The sequence below is a fragment of the Ceratosolen solmsi genome, unplaced genomic scaffold (assembly GCF_000503995.2).
Source record: "Ceratosolen solmsi marchali unplaced genomic scaffold, CerSol_1.0 scaffold47, whole genome shotgun sequence".
In the NCBI taxonomy this organism is placed as follows: domain Eukaryota; kingdom Metazoa; phylum Arthropoda; class Insecta; order Hymenoptera; family Agaonidae; genus Ceratosolen; species Ceratosolen solmsi.
The window spans coordinates 6,594,957-6,606,718 of record NW_011948419.1 but is presented as its reverse complement, the minus strand read 5'-3'; the positions used below and the strand labels follow the sequence as shown (position 1 = coordinate 6,606,718).

At 30.3% G+C, this 11,762-nt stretch overlaps 1 protein-coding gene across 4 annotated transcripts in view; it reads right to left on the bottom strand.

Moving 5' to 3' along the window:
* Window positions 1-973: 973 nt before the first annotated feature.
* The window catches only part of heph (polypyrimidine tract-binding protein 1 heph), a 272,954-nt gene continuing 262,165 nt past the window's right edge, over window positions 974-11,762 (bottom strand). For 2 of the 4 annotated variants that reach the window (XM_011497567.1, XM_011497569.1), the window contains 7 exons: window positions 10,455-10,686; window positions 9,062-9,276; window positions 5,295-5,328; window positions 3,868-3,960; window positions 2,940-3,156; window positions 2,472-2,613; window positions 974-2,268 (listed from right to left, as the gene is read on the bottom strand). In XM_011497567.1, the coding sequence (XP_011495869.1) occupies window positions 2,200-2,268; window positions 2,472-2,613; window positions 2,940-3,156; window positions 3,868-3,960; window positions 5,295-5,328; window positions 9,062-9,276; window positions 10,455-10,686 (1,002 nt within the window). In that variant the 3' untranslated portion in view covers window positions 974-2,199. The remainder of the gene's footprint in view (window positions 2,269-2,471; window positions 2,614-2,939; window positions 3,157-3,867; window positions 3,961-5,294; window positions 5,329-9,061; window positions 9,277-10,454; window positions 10,687-11,762) is intronic. The other 2 variants (XM_011497568.1, XM_011497570.1) reach the window with 2 other exon arrangements.

Here is an 11,762-nt window from a genome sequence, read left to right as displayed (position 1 = left end):
TTTCGAAATTATGTTTTGGCTACAACATAGCCACGCACTATATTTCGCGAATAATAGTTGATATTTTGGAATCTAGCGATATTCTGTTTAGTACACTCTTCGAGGATTTATTCAATTGCGAAGCTTTGCTATAATTTCAATTTCGTATGTAATAATATAATATGCGAGTAAAAGCGCACGCGTCTTTTTAAGTAGTCAATAGAAATAAGCCAAAGTATCTATTTTTTTTCCTCAACCGCGCTATGCTACAAGAGCACATAGCCAATAAGTAATCGTAAACATAAGCTTCGCAACGTACGATATGTTCAACGTTCAACGTTTACGCCTCATCTTCCTCCTCCTCCCTCTTATACTTACTAAGGATTTACGTTTAGATTAAGGTCTATGTGTCTCTAAGCAACTACTTAAACTAAGAAATCGTATATTATCCCTTCTCTTCGCTTTGATATTTCATCGTTCCATTTGCTCAAAATCTTTCTGTCCGTTCTCTGTTGTGTAGCAAGTGATTTGAGTGTTAAAATGTGCGCACCTCGACATATTATACTTAATGTGCGTGTCTTGTAATACTTATCGTTGAAACCGAAGAGTTATTAATAATTATATTAAAAAGAATCAACACCCTCAACATATGTACGACATAGTAACGGATCGTCATTGTATTAATTATCTTCGTTCTTCCAGTAATCGAGATATATGAAAAAACAGCCGTTTATTCAAGAATACTGTACCTTGTATATAAATCAATTCTTATAAATATTAAAATTTAATAAAGAAAAAAGTGCACCATGAATGTACATCTCAATTACTGGTAAGATTAATGAAATTCGAACAACAATGCTTTATGACCGACATGAAAAATCATGTCGGTAATCCACCAACTCATTCGATGACCCGTAATTATTGAAAATCCGAAGCACATCGCAACGCAGCGAAGAAAACGTGCACAAGTAGCACTTCGCACGAGCTGCAAAGGGTCTCGTGACATTGGCTTTTTTTTCATCTTCCATCATTATTTCTTAAAGGCTAAAGTTTTCTTATGTGTTAAGTGCTCACCTCGTAAATAAATGAAAGAAGCGACGAGCACGCGACGATTATTTATTTGAATTAACGAATAAGTCTTCGCTCCGGCCATTATACTTCGGATTTTCTATATTATTTAATACGCTAACGTCGAGCGCTCGTTACTCTTCGTTCTTATAAGAATTTTTACTGTCTCTCTTTCATATTTTTTATTTTACCTGTATCAAGATAATTTTAAAAACCCTTAACTCCTACTATGCATCAGTGTAGTGCCATTACCGGCCTCGAACGAAAATCTAGAAGACGTACGTACGAGTAAGTCTCGTTTCATCGAGTAGCCAGCGTGTCACGTTTGTAAAATATATATAATATATCTTAGGATTTGTATTTTGCTTTTTTTGTTTGTATGTTTATATGTTTAAAGTCTGTACATGAATGAGGACCGTCAGTCGAAGCCCCTTTCCGCATCGTCTCGCTACAATCACGTCCGCCTTTGTTTTATGTCTCGTTTCTTGTATTATTAGTTAGATCTTTTCAAAAATTTTCTGTATTTTTTTAACATGCTTTGTATTATTTTAACTTTTATGATTCTAGCGAAAAAAAGAACAGCGTACATTGGGTGAGTTTTTCTTGGAACGAGAGCAGACGACTGTTTTGGCTTCTGTTTTGTTTCATTTGTTTAACTTTAAAATGGATGAAAATATTCGCAGCTAGGAACGATGTGTCGGTGCTTTTTATTATTTTCTGGGTTATGGTTGCAGAAGCCTAAATGTCGTCATTATGTCACTCGCAACTCCCAGCCCTTATGGTCTACCCCACAATCACAAAAATATTTTTCATAATCCCACGCACCGTGTGCACACGACAAAATATTACGAAGATGTAAGACTGCAGACATCTTGACAGCAGCAATGATGCCTTAATATCAGTGTGTACTTTTGTTTTGGTCTCACTTCGCTAAAAACTTTAGTCGTATGTAAGTCGTTTATCTCGTGACGATTAACATTTTGGCAGCCGAGTTGATACATGCAATTTATGTGTACGTCATTATCGAGTCAAACGAAATGAGGTCAATCTTTTATTCTCATTTCAATCATGCAGTACGGCACTGGGGTACCAATAGTGAACGAGGGTGTAGGGCTGGAACCATTGCTGAGGCTCGTACGCTGGTCTGTCTTGTTAGATGTTGCTTTTAGAGAAAGACACTCGCAGGTGATTTGACTCGCTCAGCTGGTAGTTATGCATTTTCTATAAAAAAAAAAAAAAAAAAAAAAAAAAACGTAAGAAATCCATATAAAAAAATTAACAAAATTAAAAGAGTTTAGAGACAGTTAAGAATATAATTCGTAAATTAATAATTAATGAACATACAATCTAAAGTTCCAAGTTAAACAACATCATACATACAACAATATACATTACAAAAATTGCATTATTTTTTTTTAACTTACAATTAGAGCTGATACAGCTTCATCCATACTAGGCATCTGAATGAGCGCCATCTTTCGATCCTTAGGGAAAAATTTAAATGCCTTGACTGTGAAACTATTTTTCGTAAAGGCTTCCTTAATCTCATCTTCAGATACCGTAGCTCTATTAATAAATTAAATTATAGATTATTTTCGTTTAAATAGATAATTATATAATATATAATAAAAGAACAATGATACTTTAACACTATTCATCGATATGAATATAATATACAAAGAATTTTGTATATTATTTGTATATTATTTTGTATAATATAAAAATACGTACTATATAATTGAAAATATACATTAAACAGCATGCATATATATAACAAGTAATAAACGGCACTATTAATATGAAAAGTATTTAATAACGAATGAGATAAATGTTGAATAATTTATTTATTGGCATAGAGATAAAATGTAATAATAATAAAAATAATTACTCACGGAATGTTTGATAAATGCAGAGTTGCGCTTGGTGGATAAATGTTCTGATAATTCTTAGAGCCAGGCTTTTTAAAGCGATGAAGTGGGCTGTTGGTGTAGTCCTTGGTCAAACCGGCGTCCGGTTGGCCATCACGCGGCAACTGAACAGTCTGGTGCTTGCTCAGCGTCACTCTAATTGCTTTTCCAAATACTTTCAGTTTGTCCATATGGGTCATTGCTGTACAACCAAGGAGGTTATTACTTTATTTCAAGCAATTTATTGAATTATTTATTTCAATATGCTATAATTTCTGGATTTAATAATATTTAGGCTCTTTCGGATGATGATGATGATGATGATGACGACGATGATGATAAAAATATTATTTATTACTATAATTTACCTACATTTTTCTTTTCAAACATCGTTATATCAAACATCGTTGAGTTAGAATATGATCGAAGCATTCGAACGATTATCATACAACGATGTTAATAATTAAAGATACTATTATTCTGTAATTTCTTTATTTTATCATTTATTCGAGAAATAAAAAAAAACATATAACATATAAATAATACAAAATATTTTATAGTTATACATTTACGGTATCGGATTTAATTTTCATATAAACAAGTTGTGCTAGTTTCAATGTAAGGTGGGAAATATATTCGTAATGATATACACTAATTCCCGAAATATTAATATCTTATTAATATTAATATAATATTAATATATTATTAATTTCGGCATAATTAGTGTAAGAAATAATTTTACAATACATTTGGACTATTCTAAGTGATTGTTAATAATATTATTGAATAATTATTCAATTTAAGTACGTAATAAAATGATAATAGTATTGATAATTTGAATACAATTATTCGAACGAATTAGAAGTGTATGAAGAGATAACTTACGAAATCCAACAAATACTAAAATGCTTACCTAAATGAGCTTGATGTGATTCGGCTAACTGGACTAATGCCGAATCCTTCTTATTATAGAGAATCTTCACACGTTGTACATCCCCATATACGCCTATAGGCAAAAATTATAAATTAGACAATCGTGCTTAAAGGTACGTCCATACACACATAATTTTTTTTTAAACTAACGATCATAGGGGTATACTGAAATCTGACTTTTTAAGATTCAGGGTGCAATTGAATTAAAATTTTTCTCTATATTTAATACATGCAAGAACCGTTCGCTTTATGGATTTTTATAAGAAAAAAAAAGACTATACATTTTAATTCGTCAAATAGAACATCAACAATAATAATTGCCGATTAAATAAATATTTCATTTATTTTACTCTTTTATTCTTGTTTTATACTTAATTTTATTTACTATTAACCATTTATTGATTGCAGCATAAAATTATTACTATCTATATCTTCTAATAGTTAAGTTTTGTGCAATCAATTACATTTTGCAAGGACGCAGCTAACATATATTGTGTACTGCCTCCGATAAAAGGTTAATACTATATTCATATCAATACTACAATAAAAATGACTAATTAATAAGCAATTGATATAATGTTAACTAATTAAAATTAAAAGTAATAGGGTGTAATAATAAATTATAAGTAAATTGTTTCATAAATTAAAATATAATTTTAAAAAATCTTCGAGCGAAACAGTTCGTGAAATTGAATTCCTATTAGACTTACGTATATTAAGCGAAAGCTTTTACATGGTATGATAGGTATTTGAAATTCATAATATTCATGTATTTAATGAATAATTCAGAAAGATACTTGGATATATAGAGAAAAGTATAGAAAAATATGATATGAGGTGTAATGACACATGTATTAAGATCGGTAGAAAATTACGTGAAATATTACTAAAATGTTTCGTATAATAGCAATGATATTACGATGCAACTATGAAATAGAATAATATGTTAAAAATGGGTTGAAGTATTTACGAAAAAAATGAAAAAATCTTAACATAAAATTAGTGAAACGGAAGTATGAAGATTTAAAATAAATAAAAAGGCTATAGATAACTCATATAAAAATTACAGAAGTTGAAAAGATGAATACTTTGAAAGATACTGATTGAGCGTGATTGTGTATTATGATATATGTTGTTAAATTTAAAACTAAACAATATATTGAAAATTATAGCTATTAGTATTTAAACATTAAATAAAATAATGATACTAAAATCAGGACATTGTTTTATTTCAAAATTATTAGTGAGAAAAGTATAAACGGTATAATAATATAAACAAATAAATAAATTTATAAATCTAGGCAAAATATTTTTTTTTTGCTCATATTTGATGGTGTGTTTGAGTGTAAGCGTAAATATAATAATTAATAATGTAATATAAGTAATAATATAAATGTGGAGACGTACCAAACAGGGTAAAGAGAGCGTCAGGCGTGACCATCTACACAGAGAACAGACAGAGTTCAGTCAATAGTCAGCGAGTAATAGGATATAATGTAATAGTATAGATACGCACAAGATTCGCATTTTTATTTATTTACTTTGAAAAAAAAAAACATGAAAAAAAGCGTAAACTATATACAGAAAATCAATTTAGATAAAATGTAGAAGCAATAGTAATACAAGAATGGTTTGTTTTTATTAAAAAAAACTTATACCCATTCTTTTCTTCTCATAAAATAAATACGTGAGTATCAATTAACTAATCCTTGATATTTTATTGATCAATTAAATTAAAAATAGAAAAATTCTATTATCAAATCTTACTTATATTTGATGGAGCTACTTATTAACATTAATCATTTTTCACATTTGAAGTGTAAAACTTTATTTTATTTCTTAAATGACAATTTTCAAATAAGAGCTTTTCTTCACTCTAGAGATATACATCCAATAAACTAATGCCTTCGAATTTTTTGTATAAATTATAAAGTATTAATAAAAAATAATTCTTGTTTACAAAATTTATGATGAATATTAAAGTAATGAAAATTGCATTAATTCTAAGTTGCTTATTTGATCAATAAATTAATTATAAAATAAACAAATATAGTTTGCGTACAAAAATTAAACGTATTACTTTCTCTTTAAACTAGGGTTAAAAAACAAAAAAATTACAAAAAAATTCGTGACGTCTATCAGCTTAACGTCTAAATTATTGTTGGAATATTATTTATGCCTATTAGATGAATGGCATAAAAAGCATGAATGTTCGAAAAATGTTGACACGTAAAAATTATAAATGTTGGTGTAAATTTGATAGATTATAAAAATAATAATCGACACAAGTATTTTAGTCATATTTATTCTTGCGTCTGTCGAACTATGTAAATTGTATTTTTTCCAGGTATATTGAAACTGTATGCGTAATGCATATAATTAATGTACAAAAATACACTTTTATAAGGTAATACTATTTTAAGACTACAAATAAATTAATTTTTTTCTTTATCACGATATTGATTAATTTTCAATTTATTTAACCGTTTAAAATGTCTTTGAAAACTGCAGTTTTAATTGTGTGTTTAATATTTCAAAGCGAAACCACCAACTAGATTTAGTTTTTTTCTCCATATTTAGCTTATTTAATTGATCACTACATTGAAATTTTTTTATGTTCAATTGAATTAGTACAGTAAGTATAAGAAAAAAAAATATAAGACAATAAATCACAGAAAAAGATACGCGAGAATGGAGATGGCGAAGCTTGTGCGCTCAGCTTAAAAAACGACAGTAGTACACACAGTTATAGTACAGTAGTGATAAGTTACAGCTGCAAAGTGTGAAAACGTCGATTCGCGGATTCCTGAGGCGTCCTCGACATAACATATATATTCAATTAATGAAAAAATAGATCAAGAAAGCAACATAGAAGTAGTTAAAGTATTATATTATAAACAATGAGTTAAACAAGTACTATTAATAATTAAATAAAGATTCGGAGAGCATTCCATTAAATTGAGACCCCGTGTACCAATGTATGAAAAGTCAGATCGAAGGCGCCTCATGGATAAGTATAATAAACAATATGTATATAATTGAACGGCTGTATACGCTTTTGTGCCGCGTGCTACGGAATATTTGAGGTAATTAGGAAAGATCTTAGAGTGACTCAGGAGTGATTAAATTTCATATTTTTAATGTATATAATAATTGTAGATGAAGGCTGAGGATTAGGAAAGTAGTAGTTCGGTGTCAATAGAAAAAAGACGCATATGCATCGTAGATACTTTAAAATCTATGAAGTGAAAATATACCAGGAAAGATTGGAAATTGTAGTGCTCAATGACCACGAGAATTACCTTTCACTATGTTATAATTCATTTGACATTGTGCGTACAAAATTGATCTTTAATTTTTACTTACTCTTTGGATTTATTGTGAAAACTCTACTGAATAAGAAAAAATTCAATCTCGTTGCGTGAATATTAGAGCAGTACAATTTACATTCTATATTTTTATTTTAACATCTTTTATAGAGTAATGTCTCTTTATTAGTACGCGTTACTAATAAAAGTAAAATTTTCGAAACCTTTATTTAACATTACATCTACATAATAGTAAATATTTTTAGTATAAAAAATATTACTTTTAATAAAGAGACTTAATTTGAAAGACTGCAATAGTCAACTACGTAGCACTAGATATCAGAAAGACTAGCAAATGAAATTTAAACGCTATTATCTTACAAAATAATGTATGTCATTTTATAAAAGCGTATTTGAAATAAGTTTGCTGCTATATTATTGTTACTTAAGAATATAAATAAAAAAAGTTATAATAAGACTGCGTTCACATAACTGTTCATTAACAAAACCTTAAACAATAAGTAAGTACAAGCTTTGCATGTTATATTTCTACTTGCTTATATATAACATATACATATGCACACGCACGCACGCACGCACGCACGCGCGCGCGCGCGCACACACACACAACACACACGCGCGCATGTATGTATGTATGCATGCATGCAGGTGTCTAAATATATAATATATACATATACATACATAATCTATTAATAATTCAAAATATTTATGAATTTATGGTAACGTACTTTAATCATTAATTATTATAAGTATTTATAATATCAGAAGTAATAAGTAGATTACAAGATCATTCCAATAACTAGAACTACAGTATGTAAGTGTCATTTTTAAGCACTATATATTCTAATGATACCTCGAAAAATTTTTCTTAATTATATTAATATGGAATATTGTATACTTATTCTTGTATTTGTTTTCATCGATAAATTAAATTAAATATGGGATAAAAATAAAGATTACCTACCTTGCTTAAACAACGTATTTCGTTTTATATCAAAATGTTGAGAATCATTCAAATACGTTATAAATATTTATGACGCTTAATATTATTGTATTGGAGAATACTAAAAATAATAATAAAAAATTATAAAAATACCTTTATGAATAAATGAATATTTATAATATATTTTGTATTTAAACGATGTTGCGTACTTTCGAATTAAACTACATTTATACATAGAATTTATATTCTATTTATACATATGCATTAATATTTAAGTTGTGGTAAAGTTATATACGGCTTGGACTAAAAATGTAAAGAACGCCCATTTTACTTTGCACTGGTATATTCGGACTTTATATAGTACAACGATTTTGTGATAATAATTAACAAATTTTGTAAGTAAAATTATTATGCGATTGATACAAATTATTTATTTATTATAAGTAGGCACACAAATTTTAACAAAAATTGTAATTGTCACTTTATAATAATTTAGATGAGCGTAATCGCTTATCCCCTTAATAGAAAAACAATGAATAAGTTATTTATTTTAAATATGCACGAATCGATATTTAATGCAAGCTTATTTAGAAATATCGTTTAACGGACGATAAATAATAATAGAAACAGTAGTTATTATTCATCTAGTAAACTGTAAAATATGGAAATATCGGTAAGCGGTGAGATTTAAAGAACTATGCATACGCACGCTGAGCTGATTATACACGACACTTTCTTACAGTTGCTATTACAACAAAAAGCAGCGTAAAATAAAAAATTAGTAATAATAGACAAAACTATACATAAAAAAACATTTAAAAAAAAAGAGAGAAACCTAGAAACAAAAGACAGAAGGATAGAACTAATTAAAATGTACGTTAACAGATGTGTACAACACTGACCTCTTCATTAAGATTGCTGATAAGCAGCACACAGGATTGCTGAGGACTTCCGGAGACCCGCACACCTAAGGCACCAGCACCCAGATTGAAGCTGCCCAACCCGGCCAATCCACCAGCTGGAGGTACACCGTTGTAAGGTCCGGTGAGCGGTGAGGGCAATCCGTGCATCGCAGCGAATGGCGAGGTCAAGACGCTCGGTGCGCCTGCAATGGACTCTACTTCAGAAAATTCACCCGCATTATTAAAATTGTCTCCTTCCTTCGTCCCTTCTGTACTCGACAAGGGATATCGATCACGAGCTTACATCTCAACAATTGGCATTTGTTTGTTTTCTCTCGGTTGCTTTTCGAGCACCTTTATATCGGGACTCGATCGAGCGTTTTATCACCAAGTCTTCTAGTGCCTATTAGTGCTATTTAAATTGAACTCAATGTCCAATTGTCATGTCACTATTCTAATTTTTATTATTTATTATCATCGATCAAATGACGATGTTCACTCAATTATAAATGATGATAAATTTGGGATCACTGAGCTATCTATATAATTGCTTGGCTCATACTTCTAACGCACTCGTTTTCGAGTACTATTCTTGGTGCATCTGATGTTTAATGATTAAGCAAGAGTTTCTAAGCTCTTTGGAGCGTAAATAAATTAATAAGCACTCGATGGAGCATCGGGCGGTCGATAATAATAATGAAGTGTCAAGCTATAAATACTGTGTCTCTATGAGGTACATGAAAAGTCAGAGAGAATTTTACCTTAGTGATGAAAGAAAAGTGCCCAAAGTCTTGAAATTACGGAGTCTGATAATGAAATTAAATATCGTTATTGTTTAGATGGGCCCAGAGGTAATCGTAAAAAGTAAATAGATCGATTTTTTTTGAAAGCTTATCCGCTAAAAGTGTCTATTTGCTGATTAATTACGAATTATCTATTAACCGATCGATTAAAAATATATTTTAATTTACGCCGAACGCATTATTGAGTCGGTAAGTTCAATGTAATAATGTCGAGAGTACTTGCGATTAAAAGAGAAAACCTTCTTGAAAATTTTGACTCACATTCACACGTTCACACATAAATACTGCTTTATAAACGGCATAATTGGTCGAGAGGCGAATCGTGGAATTAAGATTCGAGCTGCCAAGTCATTAATAAATAACGACTAATCAGTGAAGCTCGTAACATGCGCTGACGTCAGATGAGATTTTGGAACAAGCATATTACTTACGACACACTACACAAATAATAAAACGCACGCGCACACGTACGCAGACGTAGGCACAGGCGATAACGACGCAGCTGTCTACGCGACAAAGCTATGTTCGATAAAGGTCTGCGGTACGTGAGTTTCTCATTTTGACAATTCGGACGAAAACGAGACACTCACCGGGCAGTCTGGCACGTGGCTGGGAACCAGCAGCCCCAAGAAGCAGCTGCGGCAGCAACTCACCTCCCAGTGCGAGGGACGCCGCGTCGAGGTTGGCGTCACCTGTCGGCAGGGTCGGATTCGTATAGTCCCGCGACTTGTCGTTATTGAACTTCACGTTTAGATTCTGCATTTTACTGTAATCAATGCGCAGGGTGCAGCACGAGTTGTAGATGTTTTGGCCGTCGAGGTTCTGTAACATTAATTAATTGTTATTTTCATTTGAACAGATTGTCAATGATTTTCACGTTGTAACGTTAAATGATTAAGAATCGTAGGCACGTTCGCCTAGACGTCGAAAATGTTTCAAGTATTCCAATAGAGAACTTAAGATGAAGTCTTAAATTAACGCAACCTCGGTTAGCACAATTTTTTACTTGCTAAAATCATAAATTTACTCGTTATTCAAGTAAAACTGACGTATAAAATTAATATTAAGCTATTAATAGTTTAGAAGTAAGTTTAGTAATGTATAGGAACCGAATGACTATGGTTTCTATGCATTTAATGCCTATTTATAATTGTATAAATGTTAAAGATAATTATCGTACTTATTCTTTTTCTTCTTCATATTATGACTATTACTATTATCATGTTATTACTATATTAGCAGAGTAGTAGTATTAGTAATAGTACTAGTAGTAGTAGTTATTGTTGTGATTGTCTTTATTATTTATCATTACAGTTAACAAATAAAGTATGCAGATTATAAAATTTCTCAAGCTTTCATTGCACATTGGTCAATAAATAGTATGATTTTGTACATTAAGTAAGAAGTCAGGTGATTTATCATCTTTGCTTATACAGAAAAGTACGAGCGTGCGAATGTAAGTGAGATATCAAGGTGTAAATAAATTCCGAAGAGCATTTACGAGCTACGTGCATTCGCGACGAGATGCTAAAAACATTGTTCACGATGCTGCTGCTGCTACTACCGCCGTTGGGGTCCTTTGGATTTAGATAATAATCCATTAGCAAACTCTTACAATGCTCATATAGTTTTTAAAAAATTTCACAAAATCCTAGGCCCTATCTTGCTTTTTCGTACTTTATGCAAATTACTAAAAACTAGAAGTTTGTCCTTTTAATTTAATGTTTAATCTACATAATTTATAAATATTTTATAATCAAAAAAGACTTTCCTTTAAAAAAAAAAAAAAAAAAAAAACATCGTTACTTTTTTCAATAAATATTTTTCAGAATTTAATTAAAGGGAAGAAAAAATATGGATGCTTTGTGCTAATTTTGAGCAAGCTCGAATTAGTAATT